Below are 26,148 nucleotides of genomic sequence, written 5' to 3'. Positions count from 1 at the left end.
TTGACTGTCCTCACTCTCAATGTGCGAGGACTCAACAACCCGATTAAACGCAAGGCGGTTCTCTCACTTCTGGAGCACTCTGGAGCGGACATCTGCCTCCTGCAGGAAACTCACCTGCTCCCCAAAGACCAACACCGACTTAAATCTCGATTCTTCCCATGGCAATTCTTTTCCTGCGCAAACAAGAAAGCAGCTGGGGTGGCAATACTAGTGGCTAAATCATTTGGGGGACGGATCCTGCAGAAAGAGGCGGAAATCAAGGGCAGGTTGCTGGCGCATCGCTTCCACATTGCGGGGCAGACATTGCTAATAGGCTCCATATATGCACCCAACGAAGGTCAGGAGGCATTCCTGCACAGGGCATTAGAGATGGTCACAGCCAACACACACACACACTTAATGCTGGGGGGCGACCTCAATCTGGTGTTTCATAACACCGATGATCGGTCCGGACAATGCTCGGGCCAAGTTGGGGCGCTCTCGAAACTGGGACAGACCCGGCTTGCGCACTTGGGGCTCATTGACCTGTGGAGACAGATACACCCACACACCACAGCCTATACATACTACTCGGCGGCCCACAAGACATACTTACGTTTGGATTATCTTTTATGTTCCTCCCAATTGGCATCCTGTGCACGGGATGTCGAGATTCAACCGGCCTCCCTGTCGGACCACTCCCCAGTGGTGGCGTCCTTCATGCTGCCGGCCTCCCCGAGACCCCAGCGGCACTGGCGCTTGCGCGATAATCTTTTACATAGCTCGACCGTGCTAGAACACATCAAGGCCGCCCTGAACCAATTTCTCGCCCACAACGCGAACAGCGACACCACCAAAGCCACCCAATGGGCAGCACTCAAGGCGGTTCTACGGGGAGAATTTATTTCCCTGGCCGCTGCCAACAACAGGGAGCGCGCGCAGAAAAGGTCCGAGATCACCCAACGCGTAGCCGAGTTGGAACAAATGCACCAACGCACAGGAGCGGCCAGAGCCTGGTGCCAGCTATGTGCGGAACGGAAGATGTTGGCGGCCTTGGATCAGGATGTGGCCAAATATGCCGCTCTCCGGCTGCGCCACGCGTATTATACTGGAGGGGACCGATGCGGGAGGCTACTAGCAAGCAGGTTGAGGGAGCAGCAGCAGCGGGAACATATCCGGACCATCCAAGTTGGGAACGGTGACCCGATAGTAGAGGATGGGGCGATTGCAGCCGCTTTTGGGGACTTTTACGCCGACCTTTATGAGGCGGATCGATTAGACCTGCAAGCGGGCCGGGACTACCTTCAAGGCGCGAACCTTCCCTCGTTAAATAAGGCGCAGGCGGAGTTCCTCGATCGCCCCATAGGGCTGGAGGAGGTAATCTCGGCGATATTCCGTCTTACAGTGGGTAAGTCACCGGGGCCGGATGGCTACTCAGCGGCCTTCTATAAGGCATTCTGCCCACAAATAGCCCCTTTACTACGTGACCTATTTAACACCTTTGATCAGCCAGGAGCTGTACCCCCGAACCTCCTGGAGGCCGCGATTTCAGTGCTACCCAAGCCCGGCCGCGACCCCACCCGGTGTGGATCGTACCGTCCAATATCCCTGTTGAATATTGATCTCAAATTATACACAGGGATCTTAGCGAGCAGACTCGCCCCGTACATGCAACAACTAGTGGAACCCGACCAGGCTGGATTTATTCCGCAGAGGCAAACCAGCGACAACACTAGGCGAGTCCTCCACTTGATAGAGGCTGGGTCTCGAACGAGACCGGGCTGCATGCTCCTTACCGTCGACGCCGAGAAAGCATTCGACAGAGTGCATTGGCCATACCTAGACCTGGCACTCCAGAAGTTCGGCATGGGAGAGACTCTTCGCAATCGGATTTTCAATTGTTATCGCCGACCTACTGGGACTGTTAGAGCCAATGGCCACACATCCCCGCGCTTTCCCATTGGCCGAGGGACGAGACAAGGCTGCCCACTGTCCCCCCTGCTATTCGCTCTCTATATGGAGCCCTTGGCACAACGCATCCGACAGAATGGCCTTATCGAGGGCATCCCATTCGGCTGGGACACACATAAGATTAGTCTGTACGCGGACAATATTCTTCTCTCCCTGATGTCGCCAATGCAGTCTCTGCGGGCGCTCTTCGTGGAGCTGAACACCTTCGCGCTGGCCTCGGGCTTCAAGGTCAATGTGGAGAAGTCAGAGGCACTGAACATCTCCCTGCCTCCCGATGTGCTGTCGGAGGCCGAGGCCGTGTATGACTTGCAGTGGTCCACTTCCCCCATTTCCTATTTAGGGGTTTTGTTGGCGACGACGGTGCGGGCTACAACCAAAGCCAACTACAAGAGACTCAGCACGCGCCTCGATGGGGAACTCCGGCGGTGGAAACATCTCACGCTCTCCTGGTTGGGCCGCATTGCAGCTGTCAAAATGACTCTGCTGCCGCAGATCCTATACGTCTTTCAGACCCTTCCCCTATGCCCGCCAGCGGGGTGGCTTCACAAAACGCAGTCTGACTTGGCGCGATACATTTGGAATGGCCGGCGCCCACGCTTTAGGCACTTGATTGCCACGCTCCCTCCCGCCCACGGTGGCGTGGGTGTGCCTGATCTCACCCTATATTTCCAAGCCGCCCAGCTGCGCACATTGGTAGAATGGTATCAACTGGAATCCAGTAAACACTGGCTCTTCCAAGACCAGGCGGTGGCGGGCCGACCATTGCAGGGTGTCCCATTCCTACTGCGCCGCCATAGGCCGCCCAACTTGTACACGTCCCAGATCACAAGCACGGTTCTGAGCACTTGGGACGTAGTAGCGACGCAGCGGGGCCTCACCTCATTTCCCTCCCCGTTGACGCCGATCTTCGGCAACCCGGACTTCTCCCCCGGCCTCGACCCCCAGGCGTTTGCGATGTGGAGGACGACACCCTGCAGAGCTGTGGGTCACATGTTTGATCTTAAAGGCATTCTTCCCTTTCCAAAGGTAAAGGAGGATTATGGCATACCCGAGTCTGACCGCCTACCATATTTACAGGTCCGCCACTGGGTTCTGCATCCATCCATTAAACCCGGCGCGCAGCGACTTCTCACACCATACGAACGATGGCTGGTGACCCGCACCTCCGATAAAAAGCTGCTCTCAGACTTGTATCAGCACCTACTACTCACTAACATTCACTCCTACAATGCAGGGAGAGCCAGGTGGGAAAGGGACCTCGGGAGGACACTTACACACAAGGAATGGGAGGGCATATATCACAGGGCCCGTCATTCGGCCTACCATATGGGCCTCACGGAAACACTAACAAAAGTGGCCACATATTGGTATCACACACCAGAACGCCTGCATCGTTGGGACTCCCGAGTCACTGACTGCTGTTGGAGGGGATGTGGGGAGCTCGGTACACTTGAACACCTACTCTGGAGCTGCGATCGTTTGCAGCCCTACTGGACCACAATCCTCGACTTAATAGATTCACACTTAGACACCCAGCTTCCCAGGTTTCCTTCCTATGTGTTACTTGGCCTCCCCAATGCCTTGATGTTCCCCCTGAAGTCCCTAAGGGGGAGACTCATAGCAATAGCGCTGGGGGCAGCGATACAGAACATTGTGGCACACTGGAGGGAAGCTCAGCCCCCTCAGCAACTGGGGTGGCTACATAGACTCTGGATGATACTGGGGATGGAGAAGCTGTCGCTGGCTAAGGCGGGGAAGGGAGATGACTTTGCAGAACTCTGGCAGCCGTTCCTGACTCTACTCACCGGGGAGTTCAGGGAGCTCAGCTGTCCCCGATACCTTCGGCTGCTACGCCTGGGGGACACCCCACTCTCAGACCCTAAGGCACACTCCCGTAAACCGAAGGCTCGGAAGCCCGCTACCCCGCAAGACGCGCTTTAGGGTGGAGTCGGTCACCAGCAGCTCTGTTACTCGTTGGACAAGGAGGGGGGGTGGGACGGGTAGGGGGAGGGGGATTTGTTGAGGTTATCACTGTTCTGATCAATAGCATACCATATTTAAAGGTGGCCTCCGAACTTTAACAACGCGGCCGGCCCAGTTGGGTTGTAGGCGACTTGCTGTGTTCACACCACTGTACTGGGCTCCGTGCAGCCATCTTAGTTGCTTGTATTATCATTGGTGGCCTGTGCCCTTTCCAGCATGAACCGTGATACCCTTTGTTCTTTTTTCTGCAATAAAAAGATTTAATACTAAAGTAGAAGTTCCAACCGGATGCCGACAAACTCGCGCTCGACGCCAAAATAGTGCCTTCAGAAATCACTCAGGCGCTACGGGCCCTGTCTCGCAATAAAGCCCCTGGTCTCGACGGCTTCCCGCTAGAATACTAGTCGACGTTCTCCCCTCTAGTGGTCCCACGCCTGGCACAGGTGTTCGCGACGGCCCTCGATCAGGGAGTGTTACCCCGCTCACTACGGGAATCGGTAATCGTGACCTTTTTAAAACCACACCGGGACCCACATCTTATGGGCTCGTATCGGCCCATCACACTACTGTCTGCAGACTGTAAACTCCTCGGGAAGGTATTGGCAGACAGATACGCCCAGATCATACGCCCGCTGGTCCACGCGGACCAGTGCGGCTTTGTCCCAGGGAGGAACACCTCACAGAACATCCGCCGCGTCTTCCATGTTCAGGACCAGGTACGGGACAGGTATCCTCGCTCCGCTTGTCTCATCCTGGACCTGGAGAAGGCGTTCAACACTCTCACATTGCCATACCTCTTCTCGGTCCTACGCCGACTCAACATCGGCCCTGTACTCATGGCGTACACGCGTCTCCTATATACAGACCTGTCTACACGGGTCCGGATTGGGAGACACATCTCGGCGGCGTTCGAGGTCCGGCGAGGCACGAGGCAGGGGTGCCCCCTCTCGCCTCTCCTCTTCGCCCTTGCAGTCGAACCACTAGCGATCAGGTTACGCCAGGGGGGTCTGAACTGGGGCATCCCACTCGCGGGAGTCACGCACTGCGTCTCCATGTACGCGGATGACCTCCTCATCTATGTCCGGGATATTACGGCCGACCTCACCCCCATTTGGACGGCACTTACCGAATTGGGACAAATCCACGGTATACCCCTTCTACCCGGACCTACCACCCCGCGATACCTGGCTGGGGACGCAAAGGATCTCATGGTCCACGGAAGCTCCCCGATATCTAGGGGTACACTTTACCATTCTCCCGCTGACATCTTCGGGGGCAATCACTGCAGGGCGCTCGCGAGCCTTCGACCGACGGTTGCTTTCTGGACCAGACTCCACTGGCCCCGATAGGACGAATTGCCCTAGCTAAAATGATAATGCTTCCCCGGCTCCTATATCATTTTACCAACTTGCCGGTGGTCCCACCCAGGTCCTTCTTCCAGGACCTCAACTCCCTCCTAGGTGCCCTAATTTGGGGATCGGGCCGGCACAGGGTAGCCATGAAAACCCTTCAGCTTCCCACCACCCAGGGAGGCCTCGGAGCCCCATCCTTTGAGGTCCTACTTTCTAGCGGCCCAGCTCCAATGGTTGTCGTACTGGACTGCGGACCGACATACACAAGATGCCAGTACCTCAACGGGTAGGATTACGACGCCGAAGCTCACCCGTCTTCTTCTCCTGGGCACTAAACCGCGGCGCACAGATCCTCTACAAGTCACGGTGGCGCGTCAATGTATGCTCCGGATCCACTGGATGTCTCCCGGGACAACCCCATATTCCCCGTTGCTCCCGTTGGTCGGCTGGCCCAGGTTAGATTCATACTTCCCAGCCCCCATGCTCGTTGAGTGGACACAGTGCGGTATTACGGACATGGAGTCGCTCTTTGAGGAGGGTCGGATTAAGTCATTCGATCGACTAATCGCAGAATTCGATCTCCCCCCCGGTCAATTCCTCCGATATCGCCAGCTCCTCGAAAGTTTCCGTCCTTACCACAACCTCCAGGCCGGCGAACCAGACACGCATCCAGTTATACACGCAATCCTGCGCATGGGTGTAGCACGCCATTTGGTCACCCGGTTATACAAGGCGATACGAGAACTCTCGTATACTCCCCTAGTGTCCCTGCGCACCACATGGGAAGAGGACATCGGGCGCCTATTACACGACTCGGAATGGATCAAGGCGCTTGAAGCCCCAAAACGTACATCTAGGAACGCCCGTCTTAAAAACATCCAATATTACATATTACACAGGGCGTATCTGACGCCGGCGCGGCTGCAGAAATTTTACCCCACTACACAATTCCTTTGCCCCAGATGCCACTCCCAGATGCAGATTTCCGTCACATGTTCTGGAGCTGCCCGGACCTCCACCCCCTGTGGCAGACGGTGCACACCACACTGAAAGACCTCACGGGTCTCACAACCCTAGCCACCTGGGAATCCAGCGCGTTGGGCATTTTCCACATTCCGAAACAGCTCCCGGCACACAGGCGTTTTGTATCCCTAGTGTTACTGCTAGCGAAAAGATGTATAGCTATGCACTGGCGATCATTAGAGGGCCCCCCTACAGCAGCATGGACAGGGGCAGTTTGTAAATGGGCAGCGGGGGAAGAGGACGCCCTGCGGGAGGAGGAGGCTAAAGGTGCCCGTAAACACCCCATCTCTATGGAATGGACCATGCTACTGCATCGTTTCCGACAGTTAACGCGCAATGATGACCGGCTACACCTACACCTACAACTGCACCCACCCCGACCGATCCCCCCACCTCCGCGAGCCTGCAGCCCCTGACCAACGACTAGTGCCGTACTTTGGCGATTCACAGTCCCACACTAATACCTAGCTTCCGGGACGACTGGCCCGATGCCCAATCGGACATGACACTCCCTCCCTTTGGCAGCTGTCTCACTGTAAACGCGAGTCATTGACCCCTCTAACGCCCGACCCCCAACTCTTCTTGATATGCCCGTGCAAACGCCCAGATGCTCCCTCCCCGAGTTCTATCCCCCAGTTACTTGGCAACACCGCTGTACGGACTCTGCAGACCCAATCCAATGATCCCCATGATGGTGACTCACATGCTTGCGCTTGTTTTCCTCTCTCCTTGAATTTCATCCTGCGTTTTCTAGCTTATGTGATTACTTACATGGTCTGTACTGTTCAGGTAACGAAATGCCAATAAAAACAAGTTTAAAAAAAAAAAAGTAGAAGTTCCAACCATCTTAATTTTTGTCTTTGAAATTCCCATTAACCCAAAATCCTCCATTTTTTTCTATGTGACTTCTTTCCCTGGTTTCCCCTTTTAACAGCTGAAAGCTAACACTGGAATGTGCCATCTTTCTCCTTCCATACTGCTCCCAGACACCTTTATGGTGGAAAGATGTACAAGATACTTTGTTACTTATTGGGGTTGTAAGTGGACCAGGCCACACATTCAAAGACCAGGAAACGTATCCACAAATTTTCTTTAACATAGTTTCTTTCTAAAATTCTAATAATCTATGGGCTGTTCATGTCTGGAGTGCAAATGAAGTATACCTGATTTACAAGAGCATCATCTTCTGGCAAAAGTGTGTACTGTACATGAATAACAACCTATGTAACTAGTATTCTGTTGAGGCATGCCTCAAACTGTACAGGTCTCTTGAGCAGATGCAATCCCTTTCCTTTGGGACAAGTTAAGAATCCTGACCCACCAGCTTCTGTAAAACAAGAGATTGACAAGAAGCAAATAGTCTTTAATCAGTAGCCTTCGTTCATCTAGCAGTCAGTCAGAGCCTATGATCTTTGACTTAGAATAGTCTGAAGACTCTGATTGGGACGTGAGCATAAAGCACAGCAATAAAATCAGTGGTCTTTCTTTTCTGGTGGGTGTGCTTGTAGATAAATCGCTATAATGAAAACTGATTTAGATAAATTTGAATCCGATGGCTTGGAAAGGAATACTCCTTCTGCTAAACATTGCTTCAAATGAAGAGCCAAGTAAAAACGATACCATTATTTGATTCCGCCCTTCATTACTGACATTAAAGACCCTCCCAGCCGCTTAGATGCTCCTCAGTAAGAGGATGGGAACATACTGCTGTAGCTCTCGAAATGCTTCAGTTCAACATCCAAAATCTCAGTGGCTGCCTCCTCTCCTTCTCAGTTCCCAGGGTGTTGGGGGTCTGTCAGGCTTGAGAAGATATTAGCATGGAATCCTGGATGCTGGATATCATTGAAAATTGATAAGCCTACAGTTTCAAGCTTGCCACCACAAGTGCCTCCAACTCTGACAAGCTACCATCCATCACCCTTGCTTCAATTCGATCACACAATGGCCTTGTTTGACAAGGAAGTAGTGGAGACGTACTGCGCCAGGAAGAATGAGGATTTACTCTATGAATATTCTCATGCACTACAAAAACACTTGTCAGAGGCCTAAGTTCTAGACTTGAAATTTGTTGCCAAATGCCCCAAGAACGACTTTAAGGATGTTAGCTTTGCAGCAAATTACTGCCTGAGAGTTTCTTGAAGGAACATTTCAGCGATAAAGGTTTATGACAAAAATTGAGACATCTGTCTGCCTATTCCTATATGGCTGACTTTTGACAGGAGCACAAGATTCACTCAGGCGTAAGGCATACATTCTCCATCAGCCATGCCTTCTGGTGAAATGGGAAAAGTGCTCTCATTTAGGAATGGAAAAGCTGTGGAGGAAATATATTTTGCTCAAGGATCATAATCATAAGCTGAAAATCATGCAGTCCGTGTTGGCCACCTTTTTCACTGGTTGTACTACACGAGTGATATAAGAATCAGTATTCAAAGTTGAACACATCCTTATGAGTTGTCAGCCTTGGTTATTGTGTTTTTCTTTAAGATAAAACACTTTTTTTAAATAGTCAAAAACTGATACAAAGAGTTTGCTAAATATTTGTTCTTTAAGTGATCCCGGTTCTAGTCATAGACTCCTCCCCTCATTAAGGGGTATTGTTTGTTACTGTATCTTTGAGGTTTAAAAATAAAGAAGGCTCTCTCATGTTGGAGAGGTAAAATGCACTAAGATGCATTTGTACCGCTCATTATGAGTTTTTTTTTGGGAGCTTTTTCTTTTCTTTTTTATCATATTTGTAGTCAATTGAGCAATCCTAACCTACATTAGAAGGGAATTGCTATCTCACACTGAGCTATCGATAGAATTGATGCATGACCTGGTACTGGCCTAGCGGATCAGCATCCAATTCCTTGTGCATGAGTGATCTCAATTAAAAAATATTTTTCTGTTTTTAATGTTTTAAAGTACATTTTAATTATAAATATAGTTATAAACTGTTCCGTGATCCTCTACCCACTAGCATATCATATAAGTATGCTGCTTATATGCAGGAGGAAGATAGAGGTAAGTAACTTTTCCATCTCCAGAAAGCAGACCCAGTGCATCTGTTTGGAGATGAAATATTTGCTTTTCTTTTGCAACAATGTCATGAAGTAAAGGGGCACTTGTTCCTAAAGTTCACACTTACCACAAGAGGCGCACTAATAAAACAAAACAACCTTTGTGGTATGGATTATCAGTTCAACACTATAACAAACATTGTTACATGCACAACATTTTTAACTTGTTAGGTGGTTGAGAAGGTGGGTCGGTGTGTATGTGTGTTGTTGCTTGTCTGTTTGTGCATACATAAATCGTCTTATGAATACAGGAGAGCAATTAATGTAGATCGTAGTTCTAATTTCATATGTTCTGAGGCTTGATTGATAAATGAGATAATTGCAAAAGGAGAAGTATGTAGATTTAGGTACGATAGGAGAAATAATAAAGAGGCAGACAGATGGCAATGTGTTAAGACGCTGCGGATCTTTATTATCAGTACTCTATTCATAGGGCTTCTTGCGGGTCAGTAGCAGCAGGCCCATCTTGAATGAACGTTTTTTCAAGGAGCGTGTCGATGCGGCTGCACGTCTGTTGTTTGGGCTTCCCAGAACCAGCCATATTTCAGAATTTATTAATAGACTCCATTGGCTCCTTGTGGAAGAGTGTGTTAGTTTTAAAACTCCGCGTATTACTCACTGGATTTTCTATTCTCAATCCACAGAAATCCTTGCGGATCTTCTTACACCTTACACGCCATCACTCCCTTGCGCTCTTGCAATCAATACCTCGCAGTTATACCATGGGTCAAGAAAGCTAGAGTCGGAGGACGTTCATTTCGAGTTTTAGCTCCTAAACTTTGGAATTCCCTCCCGGTGAATATTAGAGGCATTCATGATCACATAGCTTTCCACAAAGCTATAAAAACCTACCTGTTTCTGAATTAATGGATTGTGGCGTTGCCTGCGCTGGTCTTCCTTTTGCCTGTCTGTGATTAGCGCTGGGACGCCCCTTTGCTGGGGCAGCCATGCACTCTACAAATTATATAACATAACATAACATGCCATCTTTGCTAGGTATTGTCACACTACATAAAATGATGGCACATTGTAATCCAGATGAAACGGATTGCTTGCAAGTATGGTCATCAGTCCCAAACTTGGTAGCCAACATCAGTATTTTAATAGTCTATGAGAATAATCAAGTAGTATATTTGAGTCTCACGGGAGTGAACTCTTGTCGGAAATGGGTATCCAGGCATAAAAATCAGGAGACTCTATAAAATGTATCACAGGTACTGCACAGATTGGATGGAAAATGCAGATGATGTTGTTGTCAGCATCAGAGATCTAAGTTAGCTTCACAGACTGTCTTTGGCAAGTTACTTAACCGTTCTGTGTGTTTACCTGACTTTTTCTAGTATCTTTTCACGACAAAGTGAACAGTGTCAGTATTTAAACCAGGTCATACATTGGCCTTTTATATTCTAGAAATATTAGCATAGCTTTCTTGGTTGTTTCTGTATAAAGTGATCCAGACATTGCTCGCAGTTGGGCAAAATGTGATTTCACTTCAGAGTGAATGTCATTATGATTGTGGCCTTGAGGTCTTGAGTGTGATGTAATGAGTTTGCAAATAATATTGTGATATGTTTTGCCTCCAAGTCCACCACTTACCTAAATACATTCTGCAAGTACGCTTTACAGGAGAAGACAAATTCTCTCATACAAGAAAAATATACAAAATACAAAAACATTTTTACTAAAACAATCTGCAAGTACAAATTATAAATGCCAGTTGCAAATGCATGCAGAGCAATACTTCGTTCTAAACATTTTTAAGCTGAAGATGTATGTAGTCTTTGCAGCAAGCCTTCAGAGAATTAAGAGAACATTAGGTGAGACTCCACTAAGATGTCATATTGTCTCTTTATATGATTGCAGTATTTAAAACAAATGATCATAGAAAACATTGAGCTCATTAGGCACCTTTCGTTAATATAACATGGCTGGTCTAGTTTGTGCAAAATGTAATGTTTTCAGAAGTAGATTCAAATAGTATTTTCTACGAGTAGTGTAATACTTAACGAACAGTACATCGTGCATCGTAGATTGAATTGATACTTAATGCATCAACAGAAATCAGTGATGAGTTATTGTCACATGGGGGAGTTATGGTTCATTTGTTTCAATGGTCTTTAAAAGAATGCAATATGATCGTTGGTTTTAAAAGCTCTTGCCCTCTGTCAAGTTGGCTTAAATAATAAAGTATGCAGCTAAGGATCCCAGCCTTGTCTAGCTTCACATTCAATTTTTGGTCATGGCATATTTCGGGCCAACCAAGATCCTCACATTTAAGCCATGTAATCCAAAACGCGTCATTGAGTAGCAGAAATCTGAGATAAGAGCCCTGTTAAAACTGGTTTGAGGTTTGGACCAGACCAAATTGCTTAATGACAGTGGGCAGAGATTTACAACATCTTCTAGGTAAGGTAAACCAAGGTCTGTGTGGCATACGTAAGAGGAATAGCTGGAGGAAACCGTAAGCAGATGTCTCCAAAATATATATTCTTCTTTTTGACTGTTAGTAGCATCAACATATTCCCATAAACCTTCCCCCATAACTGGCTATGGACATGGACAAGCATTTACTGTTATAGATATCAAGCATTGGTTTCAGGAGTTTGATCCAGATTTGGCAACAGAATTAAATATAGCTTCAATTTATTGATAAATTGCTGCCTCCTGACCGATAACAAATGGTGCCATCTTCCAGGGCTATCAAAAGGGACTCCTAGCTAGGAAAAAGTGTGAACCTTATTTATTTAATTTATATAAGTTCTAGACTTTGTGGTCTTGGGGCCAGTTAGAATGACAAAAGCTTTAGAAAAATTGGTATTTAAATCGAGTTTATCTATGAAAGAAACAGAGGAATCGAAAAGTTTCTGCAGCCCTTTAGCTGACCAGGCCAAAAGTATTGCACCATCAGCATTTAGTAATGCAGGGCTAGGGCAGATACCAATATGCTTTAGATCTTGACTATCATTCACCAAGGTTTTTTCTAAATCATTGACATACAAACTGAAAAGGCAAGGCAGAAAGAACACAACCTTGACCAATTCCGCTATCTATGTTATAAAAAACAGGGCATTCTGCATCCGTCCCAAATCTTTTTTTTTTTTATAACACATTTTATTGTTTTATACAAGAAGAGAAACACAAAAACAAGAACACATTCGTATCTGCGGTCCTAATCACCCTGCGCCCAAACACAGGGCTCTAGACATGAGATAGTCAGTGGTGCATCAACACAATACAGTTGTGTACAGCATCTTACCAAGCATACAACCACACAGAACGCATCTCGCTGATGAATATACGCGCTCCGTGTCAACCCAGAAGGCGGAGAGCCCCCCCCATTGCAACCCGGGGTTGTTCAACAGAGTATTCCACCACAGTTCTTCCAGGTCACCCATATGTGCTTATATTTATGTGGGACCCCCACATGCCTTATAAACCAGTTCCTTCATCGCTGTGCAGTAGTTCAGGCCACCTGACCCACTCATGCCGCAGCAGTCCCGTTTCATCTCTCCGATTCCAAGCCAGGTTTCTCTTGGCTACCAGGAATGCTGTGGCTATGAAGGCACGTGTAGCATAGGTCTCTCCCAGCGTGCACATAATCCCTAGCAACATAATTATTGGGTCCAGCGCCAGCCTGCGGCCAAAAACTCACCCAGTCCCGCTGTTGATCTCCAGCCAATACCCCCTCACTGGGCAGTCCCACAACACATGGTAAAGGGAGCCCAGGGAATGGCAACAGCGAAGACACTGCAGCCCTGGGGTTCGCCCATGTGCCAAAGTCTCCAAGGGTGCAAGTTAATCCTATGAAAATATTTGAATTGGATAAGGTAAACGCGCATTAAAGTAGCCAGTTCGCGTAAAGGCCATTTTCGCTTCATCCAGGGTACCCATGTCATCCTCCCATATGGCCTCAGTCAGAGGCAGAGCTTTAAACCATAAAAACCAGATGCATGAGTCCATTCTTTGCAGTGGTGCATTTATTTATCGAATGGTTTAAATTAAGTCACTATTTAACAGTGTCCAGCCCTGGTCTAAAACCAAACTGAATGTCCGTAATGATGTGTTCATCTGCCCAGTTCACAAACCTGTACGTAAGGACTCTCCCCACAATGTTAAAGCCTAAAGAGAACTGGGGTTTTTTTGGAGGTAGGGAAATACTAGGCGCACAGCACACGGTAGTGTGAGATACTGATAGGTCAGGGTGCAAGAAGGTGAGGGGATAAATGCCCTAAACCCCTCCAATTGTGTGCAAAGCACACCAATACGAGGACAAAAAAAACAATGACCTGATGCACACCAATAGTTGACAGTATAGTTAAGATGTCACAATGGACATTAATATGTACAAGTATTGACAATTGCAGAAAAGGAAAACGATGGTGACAGGGTTCCTCTTTTATTGAAAGGTTGGCCAGCCGACACGTGTTTCGTCGTCAAGCGGTAACAGTGCTTGCACGACTCATCAGGGCTGTAGCGCGAAGGTATAAAACCACAGGTCGCTTAGCCGGTGATAATTCCGACCCGGCCTCTGCTCGAGACCAGGTAAAATCGAATCTTGAAGCTAGGTGTGGCTCCGAATTCGTAAAAGGTTCGTGCGACAATAGTGCTCAACGTTATGTAAAAAGTGCTCAAGACGCCTGTGGTTCGTCGGAGTCACCAATGGTGACAAGCATCCACTGTAGGGTAATTGTTGGTGAGGAAAAATGGGCTCCGTGTATGACGGAAGAACCAATTGTCACTATTCGGAGTGTGCTCCGTTTCTTTAGTGAGGGGACGGCAGGACGTGTAATCCTACATGCAGGTTCCGGGTACGTACCCATTCTTATAGATTAGGACTATTATTGATTGTGGCCAGGACTAGGGCAAGTTCGAGTTGGGGGCCTTATTTAAACAAATAGTAAAAATTGGGGCTCAAGGGTCCGTAGTAAGATCCATGGGCACGCCGTCTGGTCCTAAAGCCTTCCTCTTGAGGCTATAAGTTATCTCACTAGTAAGTTCTTCTATCGTAAATGCAGAACTTGAAGTGTGTGCCATGTCGCTCCTAATTTCTGATGTTGGCTCTATTCCAGGCCCAGAATAGATATTACTAAAGTGCACAACCCAGGCGTCTGACTGGATTAAACCTCCCAGGCATGAGACCTTCGTGTCATGAAAGAAGGAAGGAAGAATTGACAACCTTCCAGAATGCACAGTTGTCTTTCAATACACTCATGTTTTTGTCAGTTGTTCCATGCGTCCTCCATCATAACTACTTTTCTGTTCAGAAGGGTTTTTTAATCAATTCTTCATGCTTGAACGCTGCTTTGTCGCAAGGAGTTTTTTTAATGCAGTCAATAAATATGTGTGCACTTAAAAACACTAAAAGTGAAATTGTTTATTAATTTTTATCAAATTCTGAAGCAGAGGTATCAAGAGACATTTTTGATGTTTTGCATATTATAGCAAAAGAAGCCAAGACAAAATTATTGCCTGCCAAATAATCCAAGAAACAAAATATTTCATCAGAATTATATATCATCAAATCAATCAATTAATTTTTAAGTCCGATTAACATATTCCCATCTGAGATTTAAGCCTCTGTTTTAGTGACTTGTGCTCAGAAAGTGTGTCTTGGCAGATTTCTCTTTACTTTTGTCCCAGAAATAACAAGATTCTCTCCGAATGGCGTCTGATGGCAGTAGGCACAAATGGGCATTGAAATCCCCAGAGAGGATAATTGAGAGGGTTTGTTCTGCAGAGCTTGAAAACGTCTCGATTGGCTGAGTAGCTTATTAACATTATCCGGGATTGTTGCAGTTCTGATTATTGCAATAAAAGTGAACAATCAAAATATTATGCGAGTTACTGCAACTCAAACACAACACATGTAGGTTAGGTGAATCGGTATGAACAATTTTACCTTACAAATATATGTCCCAGATATAAGTTTTATAAGACCCACTTAGCCCTCCCAGAACTGAAGGGTGAGGTATGTGTTGCATTAGAGGTATAGCCGTCTAAGAAATGTGTTTGACCGGTTCAGATTTCTTAGAAGCAGATGCCATTATATTGCTTAATAAATGTTAGCCAATCCCGGTTATCAAGCTTTGGCTGTAAACCTGCAACAGTGCAGTAACCGAGGTTGAGATTGTCGGAAGCAAATAGGTCATCTGGAGCAACCTTAATATCATAGCTAAATGTAATTGTTACAGATTAGTCAATTATTGGTCGTTTTTATCCAGTGGGCAAGTTTATTGTCAGTCGGGATATTGAAAAACCTATGACAAGTTGGCTGTAAAGAGTCCAGGAGTGGCTCCTCCATTAGGACGGAGGAGCCTTGCCCCACTGCCCAAAATGCTCCCCAGGGATGAAAAATAAAATGGTAATGAAGTTAATGTATTACAATTCTATTTTCCATCCTCCCATTGTGAACCAAGTGTCAGGACGGGCGCGGCCATTGCTGCTGAGTGGCAGCAGGGAGCTATGCACTTCAGTTTAAAGAGCGCATGTCTTTTTGTCCGGCTGTCTTTCGACGGCCAGCTAGACATGCACATTTTAAAGTTCTCTACCCTAGCTGTCTTAAGACCGCTGAGTTAGAGAAAGCACGGGCCTCCAGCGCTTTTGAGAGCACTGAGAGAGGCTGCTCTGTCCAATCCTGGTGCTTCTCTTATGCTGGTTACCAACATGAGAGCGGCGCCAGGATTACTTAAAGAAATTTACTGGAGCCCGAGGAGACTGGAGCGAGGAGGATGTCTGAGGTCATGCAGCAAGAAAGGTAAGTGTTTTTCTCTTTTTATTTACAGCGACCACTCACCTTGCATGGTTGCATACACGCACCAACACCACATATGCCCGCCGCCCCCACTCTGCCTACATTCCAGCTGCTGCTGCTAAAGACCATGTGTTCTCTCAAGTTGCCAGGAGTGTTTGGGAGGCTGAGTGGCAGGTTTGTAGAAGAAACCCATAGTGAACACCTTAATCCAGCTATAACGCGACTGTGTACATGATAACCTAACAATAAATTACCAGACATGGTGGCTTGTCAAAGGTGTATCACAATAGAATTTCCTCACCCCAGATTTGTGCCATTTCTGACCCAATAGCCTGGTCTAACTATGATAAAGCAACAGCTATCACCTATCTAACAGATCCAAAAAGTTATCTTCTTTCTTAGCCTGAAGTATTTTTCTGATTTATTAGAGGTGGTTTATCTGTCATGACAATAACATAAGGGGTGGGATTTGCTGAAAGTTGTAGGGTGGAAAACAAATTGAGGTTGCAACCTATTTTTGGGTATTACAGTTGTTAAAATATTTATTGGGGGGTTAAAAAATAGAAGAGACAGATGAATTAATAGGAAGTGGTGGCTGGCGCAGAGTAGATAGCATTCATTGGTAAATGAAACAATAATTTACGCTCGTGCTTGTTTGCCTCAGATATTTCATCGGTTAAAGTGCCACAAGAATAAAACTTGCTTAATAACCTTACAATGCCCTTCTAATTTTGAGATGATGTTCTCCATTGCTTTAAGCTTGTACAGAACAAACCAGAATAAGCCATAGTAGTTTACTCAAGAGCTGACAAGGAATAACCAGATAGCCTAGTTGTAGAAAAGGATATCTTAGATTTAACAACAACATTATTACATTCTGCACCACCATTCACCTTTAACATAGAGTTGCCCCAGCATCATGTATTACAAGGAAAGTCAGGTTTAGCTCGAGCCTGGCAGTGAGCATGCGCTGTCTGCTAGACCTGCTGTATTCGCTAAAAGGAGTTAAGTCCTGCCTGCTGCTTCCTATAGGTTGACTCCACCGTTGCACTTCTTTACTGCCTTCTAATTGGTTCCCGACCCGATACATCACTTTCGGTTTCGTGCTGTGGATCACCACTCAACTACACATTAATTACCCTTCATTTAATCACCCTCTACTGTGATGCAGGTACTATTTCTTCAAAACCCCTCCCTTTCCCCCTGCCCTCTCTGCCCATTGCTGCTTGCTGCAAAGGGGGAGATCTGCAGTGTCAGTACGGCCTGCCGCTGCACTTTGTTTCATTAACGTGTGAAGCAGGCGCCTTGTTGATAAAAGTAATGCACACGCATGCTTTCACCGACCTCAAAACCACTGTTCAGCTTCAGTGATGCCCCCGTGCCTGTTTTCGAAATTGAACTGTGCTTCTGTGAGAGACAGCAGGCATTTGTGTGAGCGGCACAGGTATCACCAGTTCTACCCATGCAACGACCCCTGACCCATTCCTCCTTGGGGGTGCAACAGAGACAATACAGATGTAAATGCCTATACTGTGTTGCTTGCTTTTCCGGATTTTCAGCAGCCCTCAAAGCTGTACAGCAGTAGCACCAGGAAACAACAGCACTAATGACATAAAAAGCGTACTACAAACAATAATCCCCCGCACGCTCTTTCCCCAACACACAGCTGCGATTTTCAAAAGGAGAGGGTCATTTTTAGGAGGTTATATATCGCAAGAGTTCAATAAAAACACTCACTTTGTGTTGCAGTATATTGATTCAAATGCATCAAAACTAAGTGATGATTGGCAGAACACTGACCGTGACCTCTTGGTTGGCGGAAATGACAGCCACACAGAGATTCTTTTCTGATTGGTGGATAGTTCATAAGGCGCTGGTGATCGGTGAAATAAATTGATAGCGGAGGTTGGCGTTGTTGAAGAGCGGTCACTTCCGGTTTGTTTTGACCCGTCCCTGTCGTTAGGTTGCGATCTAGGGCTCCTATTGTGGGGATCTATCGGGCTAATACTGAGGAGCAGAAGTTATTTCTCCAAACACCAGTCATGGTCTGCGACAAATGTGAGTGTGAGGACCGGTTTGGACAAAAGTCTTGTTGGGGCAATGGCGAAGATATTTCTTCCCCTACTTCGGTGGGGAGTATTGTTACGGAGCTGGGATCACTGCAGCATGATGGTTATTATTTCTTTTGGCATGGTTTGAAAAAAACACCCACAGAATAATATTTCCTATTGTGTGGTTTGAAAAAAGTACCAACATAATGTTTCCTATGGCGTAGTTTGCTTTACAGCAATATGACAAAAGGTAGAACAGTACCCCTGCTAATTACTTTATTTTCATCAGGTGTTTGTAAAACAAACTTCAAGTATAGCTAGTTTATAAGCTCCAAGTCAACGCTTCATTGTTGAGGCAGACCCTTCCAAACAATCTCTTCTCATACCATCTACCTTCTGCCACCCCACTGTTTACACCCACTATCCCTGGCACTGCGCCTATCCTTGCGCGATGCACGCCCAAAGCTCTACACGGTCCTCCTCTGGGATCCCAACGAGAATGGTTATTACTTGTCCTGAATGATGTTTCACCCCGGAATACACCAGTTATTCTATTAGGAGGTAAACAACCGAGACACAGCTGCAAAGAAAAGCAAAATGTGCCGCCTTGGGCTAGTGTTTTCCCCATGAGAGCTCAGCCTGTTGCAATCCAGGTGCTTAATTTATGCCTAATTTCACCTCTCCATTCAGGCCTGTTCCTACCCAACCTTCCCCACCCACTAATAACCATGTCCTGAGGATGCAACCCCTCATCTATGGATGCCGCACCCCTTAGTGCCAGCCACCGCTACCCCTACTACCACACCAGATGTGACGGAATGCCCAAGGGATTCTTGGGAGGCCCCACCCGTTATCCTTATCTTAAATCCTCATGGGCAGCCTCGTTCCCCCACATTGCAATTCGACTCTTGGCCATCCCCTGGCCAAGGTTCCCGAAATGTGGCACCCTCCATCCCCACCTCTGTGTGCTTCCCCAGGCACCTTCCCCTTCCACACCATTATTGTTTAACGCCTTAAACCCTGTGTTCGCTTATCACCATTACCTTGTTCAACTTGACTTTTCTGCCTTCTAATAAGGATTTCCATTTCAGTTACTCTTCACAGGAGCCATGTGAATAGCCCATACCATCCCCTTCAGGTTCTGATGCATTTTAACACCTGATTTTTCTATCCGTCATATTCATTTTGATGCGCTTCCCTTCTAGCAACCTACTCGCCAACCCAAACCCTGGCTACTTCCATCTTTAATTTAAGAGTTGTTATGATTGTTTTCTTGACAAAACGCTTTAATAGCTGCATAGTTTCCCAGGTGCATGAGTAACTAACGACTCCAGTACAGCTTTTTTTTGTTTTTACTTCCTGGGGTTTGGTGTCCTAGTGTTTTTAATAAATAAACAAGACTACTAGACCAAGAATGCAATACAAAACTGGACTGTAGCAATTAACTACGAATGGGTTTGACAAACTTGGCAGATCTGCTAATCCCTCATTTTTACCTTAGTGAAAACTGCAGAAAGTGTATATTCAACACTTACTGTAATCTATTGTTCCATACGTAGAACAAAAAGTTCTAAACCTATCACGCTTGATGTTAAGATAAATGTCTCCCATAATTGCCTTTAAATTATGCAGGGAATCCACAGAAATTCTAAAGTTTTGTGCAGTATAATGTTTGTTTGTTTTTTACATGTTTTTGTTTTCTTTTACAAAGTTAATGGTTTTATGGTATTGAATGTTGTCTTTCTGTTTTGTATTTCCTTTCTCTTTCACTGTACACTACATACCCACTCTGGTTAAAACATGGCTTGGCATCCTTTCCTACCATCAACCACATAGGTTTTTGCCTATTCGTTCCTTTTTGGCAACATTTTCTATTTACTATGCAACTCATTCGTGTATTCCCCGCTCTCAGGCTGTATCTCTCGTTTTGTCCATCCTGTTAATATCTACCACACCTTCCACACATAGCGTTTATCTCTTTACCAATAATAATTTTTCCGTTTTTTTTTCTCTCCCTTTCACAGACTACTCCCTTTCTCCATGCTTTTGTTAACTTTAACTCTTTCTTACTTCCTCTTTGCACCTCTGTCGTCTTCTCCTTTCATGCTAGTATTCCCCTTCCAAATAAATACCCGCTTAACTTCCCTCAATGATTTCTTCCCTAATCTATTCTTTAGTATGTCTCTCTTTTTCCTCTTTCTACAAATCTCCAATTTTCCTGCCAAATTCTTCTTTCACTTTCGATAAATACCCATCTCTCGTCTTATCCCTTTCCTTCCCATTTCTCTGTAAATAATCATATGTTCTTTCTAACAGGTTCTTCCCCTCTCCTTCTCTTTTCTCTTTTACCAGTTAATTTGCTGTTCTTATTTCTTTCCGTTATTTAAAAAATAAAGTTCCTTTTTTGGGTGCATTCTACCAGCTAATAAAACATATACAAATGTAAACTGGCGATAGTATTACCCAGTCTCTCTCATATTCCTTTTCCCCTGCCCCATTATTCTCTAACCATCCCTCTCTCCCGCAAAACTCATTCACACTTCTCTCTAAACTCTCTATCGCTCTCTCTGTCTCTCACGCACACATCGTGCTCTAGTATCTCACTCTCTCCTGTCATACATTACCCCCGACCCTTTGCAGCAACTCCTTCCCTATTATTCAAATCCATTTTCCATTGGTGTAATTTATTTTCCACATCCCCTCCCTCGTAACCTATTTCCCATTTTCTAGTTCTCTAGCACCGCTAGGGCATACGATTGGCAATAGCGCTATACAAATATAATCACTCAACTTGAAAGAAAAAACAAAAGTAAAAAAAATGACAACGCCAATAGCTCTAATTTTCACAAATGTAAGACGGATTGTAGTGCAAATGCTTGTTTTTCTTGCCCGTGGAGAGCTGTTGCGGGCTTGAATAGTGAACAATGTATGTCCATCAGCTTCAGTTACCAGTGTCAGTCATAATATAAAGATTGGCATTGAATGATGTAGTTTCCTTTAAAGAATGAATGAAGACACCATTGCTGTCGATTACATTACAATAGAAAGAGTTGAGGATATTCCTTATCAGGGCATAGTGTTGTTGCTGATTTCCTTATGCCCATTAAAAAAGGTCAAAAGGTCGGGGGGTGGGGCAGCCCAAGATCTTCAGATGCTGACAGGAGCAGGTGGACCCAGTTTGGCCCAAACTTCACCCAGACACATCCTGCGCACCGTGTTGAGAAGTGCTTTATGGTGTTGGGGGTGGGTCTCAGCCTCCTCCCCCTCCTCTTGCAGGGCAGACACCAATGAAGCCTGGGAGGTGTAGTTCCTTCCTCCCAGACATCAAAGCAAATTAGCAATTAGAATTATCAAACGCAATCCAAAGAACCCCTTTTTGTCTACCACTTCATGCAAAAATGTTTCATTTGACATAATCACTGGTCTACCAGTTAGTTGTTTGGTGTATTTAATCTAAATATTAAATATAGTGACCAATTGTCCCTTAGATGCCTATGACTTCCTATTAATTTAACCTTTAATGTGGATGGTGACATTCTATATGTCTACTGCTTTTATTCCATATCTTTTCTCCATTTTCAGGTCGAGTCTGGGCAGTGCATGCACTGTTCTGCGAGGCATGCTGTATTAGAGTATGAACTTGAAGCTCCGCCCACACTCTGCCCATATTTTTCATTGGCTTGTGTCATTGTCCTTTGTAAATGCTGGCTTCAAATTTGTTAATAGGATTGTTAGTCCCTCCTTAGTACCGCCTTGTCTTCATTTGTAACCTCCCATGAGGACTGGCCCTTTAACTTCTGTTTGTAACACAGTATGTCTAACTTAGTCTGTAAGCACTATTTTCTTTAATTAGTTTCTCCTATTGCAGGCACAACGTGCTTTCCTGCAACAATCAGCGCTCCATGCGTGCTTTCACTTTCCAAGCAGCCCGGGCCAATGGCGGACGCTTCTTTGAAATGAAATATTTCTCACATTTCAAGTTTGAGCTATTAGCATTGTAAATGACAATGCCTTTCATTTATTTGTTAATCATCAAAACAGATGAATAAAGGGCATTGTCATTTACAATGCCAATAGCTTAAACTCTTGCAAATGGGCGACCTATTGCATTGCAAATGCTTGTTTCTAAAGGTTTTTAGTTTTACCCCGTGCTTTGTGATCAGTCTTCCTGTATAAGCCGGTGCTCTTCAGTCTGGTCAAACTGAAGAAAAAAATCTACACTCTGAAGGTGAGAAGAAGTCTTTGTTTTCCATGACAACCAAACTAAATTAGTGTCAAATCATTCTAATTGTTTCATCATTGCACCTGGCTTTTGAAAAGTCCAAGACACACTCTAAGCAGCTGTGAAAAGTACAGTTCCCAGATTGCTTATGTATATTATTCTTTGCTTGCAGTGCATATAATCACAAAAAGCGAATTGCAATGCAGTGCACAAAAAGTGCACATACAATGGGAATAACAAAGTGAATGGGAACATGGGCGTATTTAGAAGTGTCAAGGAGGTGATATGTACAGAGGGACAGAAACAATTGAAGTCTATGTGAGTTGTCAGTGGTATCTTAGACACAATTGTTAACTTGTCTTGGAAGGTCATCTGAATAGCCAAGGTCCTCCTCTCAAGCAAATTGCTTGACACTTGATATGAGCTTGTAGTATTACCACTTGCTAGTGTATTCTGTTAAGTTGCTTTGTTTTCATGACTCCTGCGCGGACGTGATTTATTATAGCGCATCCAGCACTAGCAATGGATTCAGAATTTCTCTCTGCACTATTTCTGAATGATAGGGGAGGTTATATTCTCCCCTCGTTTTGAAGATGTCTCCTTGTCCTGAGGAAGACCATGTTGAATGAATCTATTGTGTTGTGTCGAAATGTATTTATTTTGTACTGCATAACAGAATGTGGCTGACATTCCAAAACTGAGAATGTTATATTGCATCTATAATTTTAAGTTGCCAAATACAGCCAAGGGCTCTGCCTGTTATCATTGTATTTCTTCACCATTGCTCCTCATTTTTGCCATGCTGCTTCACTTAGTTCACTTTGGGAGAACCTTCTTCGTTATATGCAACACAAAAGAATGTCTGATCTATTTAAGTGTGGACCTAGAGCTCTTTCCTACCAATTACTTTTCAGCTGGGATTGTTAGAAAAAACCTCCAGAGTTGCTATGCTACCTCATTGAAATGTATCTGTTAGGACCAATGTTGTTATGCTTTACTTTAACCCCATGGTTCTGTGCAATACAAGGTTACCCCATCAGATAACATTGGGGTTACTTTATTACATTTAATAAGCCCTATTTTTAAAAGAGAGCAAGTGTCTAGTTGATGTTTGGTGTTAATTTGTGAAGCAGGCCTAAGTGTGTCCCGGTAGCCGGCCCACGCTTCTTCGCAGTCGGCCTTAACTTGTGACTTTGTCCCGGTCTGGGGCGACCAGATACCCACAGTTGGTGCTTTGAGCTTTTTGGCTTTATTTTTTACTAAACTCTTTAAACATGCACCTCTCCGGTTCTACTGACTGGATTTTTGTTGTTTTGATCTTATTTATTTATTGAAGATTACTCTAAACTGGTGTGTGGTCTTTTTGTCGTTTGTTTTCAATGTGTTATTGTTTAAAGTGTTGCACAAATACTTTACACATTGTCTCTGAGTTAAGCTTGACTGTTCTGTGCCAAGCTACCCGAGGATTGAGCACAGACTCATTTAGGTTTAGCTTGGAACTCCATCCTGAGAAGAATTGTTTCTGCTTGAGAAGGGTTACACTACCCCCACCCCCTCAACCAGTAACAACATTTCATATAGTCACGAACAATAAGCATTTTTCTAAAATGTTGCTTTGGTTGATTATCTCTGATTGGGTTTTGAGATGTACTGTGAGATCACTCACCTGATGGGGCTTTTAATTCTAACACATGGTTTCTGGTTATGCTACAAGGTGGCAAGATTGTTCACACATTGCATCAGAAAGAGAGAACGCAAACGTTAACTCGCTAAGTAACTTTTTTCTTTCTTTTTATAGGGAAGTGGATCAAGATTCTGATGGTCACGTCAGCTATAAAGATTTTGAGTGCGCTATCAGTTATGGACAAGAAGAAGCATAACCTTCGCCGTCTTGCGCCAAAGATGCGCCTTGTGTTTCAGAAATACACACTGCAGCCTAGCAGATCTGAGGATGACCATTGCACACGAGCTCTGGTGTGCTCAGGAGAGCTGTTCGTGAGAGAAGCCGAGGCTTGCTCTCCATAATAGAGCGTCCTTTTGTAGCACTTTCATGTTTCCATACTGCTTAGTGTCAATTTGTTTACCTTGAAAATAAATACAGTGTTTTCAGCATCACGATAGAATCCCCCTGTGCCTTATTCCACAAATTGAGGCTTAAATTATGCATTCCTATGTGAGTAAAAAATATATGAGATCCGATGGTCTGGCCCAGGGCTACAAAATATTGTTAGTGAACAGTGGTGGCCTGCGAGTATCGCTTGACGGCACTAAAAGGCCTTGGATTAGCATATATAGGGTGCAGGGGCTCTGCATGCATTCTGTACTGAGAGAATCTGAGCAATGCATTCCGCTGTTAACTTGTTTTTCTTAAGTCGGTAATTCGAGAACTGGGATCCAAGCAATTTCGCATATTATAGTATTTAATCTTCAGGAACATTAATTTAAAAGATGTAGTTACAAATTGACTTAGAGTTGCCAGTCGCCAAAATCCGGCCTGTGGCTATTTAATGAGGTTTAAATTCTATTCTGGTGGCGTGCCTTTTCAGTGTTGTGACAAGGAATATTTTCTCAAATCAGTCTCTGTAATGGTATTAGCAAGGAGCCAGTACCCACGATCAAATTCACACCAGGCCAAACCTTTTAGGCCTTCAAATGTTAACGGCATTTGTTACTGTTGATCTAATATAACGCTTATCAGTAGTCATGATCTGGTGGCGATGTTGTGCTTGTGACAAAAGAGGTGCATTTTCACATTGGGTTTAACTAAGTTTTATTAGGAGAAAAAGTAATCTGTAAACACATCGCTTGCGCGACTGAAACACAACACTGACACATCAGCATCCAATGGACAAGCTACTTGCGCTCTTATTTCACCCCTTCCCTCCTTGAACCCTTGATTTATTTTCACTGCAGACCATACTTCTTTGGTTGAGATAAGAATACAGGTCGGATGGCCTGACAGGAATGTCAAGGAGCAGCTGTCACTTACGATTATCCGTTACTGCTGTGTTTTATAATCACAAATGTAAATTAATCATGAAACGCCTCATGGAAATGTAGTTTTAATTTTAAGAATTGATGACTGTGCATGGGTCTCCACTGAACAGGCTCGGATTGTTCACAAACCAAATTTATACCCAATGTTCACGAATGTCACTTTATTATTAAGGGGTTACCAGCTACATTATGAAACGTTATAATTACGTACGGGACCATTATCTGTATTTTGTAACCCTGACGAAGTCGTAGGTGTATCCCAAACAGCGACGAAACAAGTATTGGCTAGGAATAAAAAATGAATGTTGTCATGAGGATGTCAGAAATTTGTTAAATATAATTGTGAGTGCTTGGGATAAAGGATGGTCGTAACAATGATCTTCAGATTTGGGGAGTGGGGTGATTCTCCCTACCTTTAAGCACAGCAGATACGAATGTTGGAGATACCAATACACATGCACTACCATTCGAGCGCCAACGCCCTGGTTAGATCACCCTTTAGATATTACCCCTCCTTGAACCTATCCCACTCGCCAAAATCCTGGACCTCCACTGGGCCTGATCCCAAAGGTGCGGGTCGTATAGCCAGTATGTACAACACAAGTAAAAGACGTATAGGGGAGGTATGCAACAAAAGAGTAGAAACAAAATTTCAAGGATATCCACAAATACACCTTCAAAAGCACAGCTAAGGGCAAGAGGAGGCAGAGAACAGAAGCAAGGGAAAAATAAATGTCATGCTACTGCCACACCAGCG

General features: G+C 45.2%; 1 protein-coding gene across 1 annotated transcript in view; it reads left to right on the top strand.

The window, feature by feature from the left end:
• The window catches only part of EFCAB11 (EF-hand calcium binding domain 11), a 418,365-nt gene extending 393,856 nt beyond the window's left edge, over positions 1–24,509 (top strand). The window contains exon 6 of the mRNA XM_078662054.1: positions 24,193–24,509. Within this exon, the coding sequence (XP_078518180.1) occupies positions 24,193–24,274 (82 nt within the window). The 3' untranslated portion in view covers positions 24,275–24,509. The remainder of the gene's footprint in view (positions 1–24,192) is intronic.
• The last annotated feature ends 1,639 nt before the right edge of the window (positions 24,510–26,148 follow it).

This window comes from Lissotriton helveticus, chromosome 9, assembly GCF_964261635.1.
Source record: "Lissotriton helveticus chromosome 9, aLisHel1.1, whole genome shotgun sequence".
NCBI classification, from domain to species: domain Eukaryota; kingdom Metazoa; phylum Chordata; class Amphibia; order Caudata; family Salamandridae; genus Lissotriton; species Lissotriton helveticus.
Note: the sequence above shows the minus strand (reverse complement) of the source record. Positions and strands in the feature narration are given on the sequence as shown.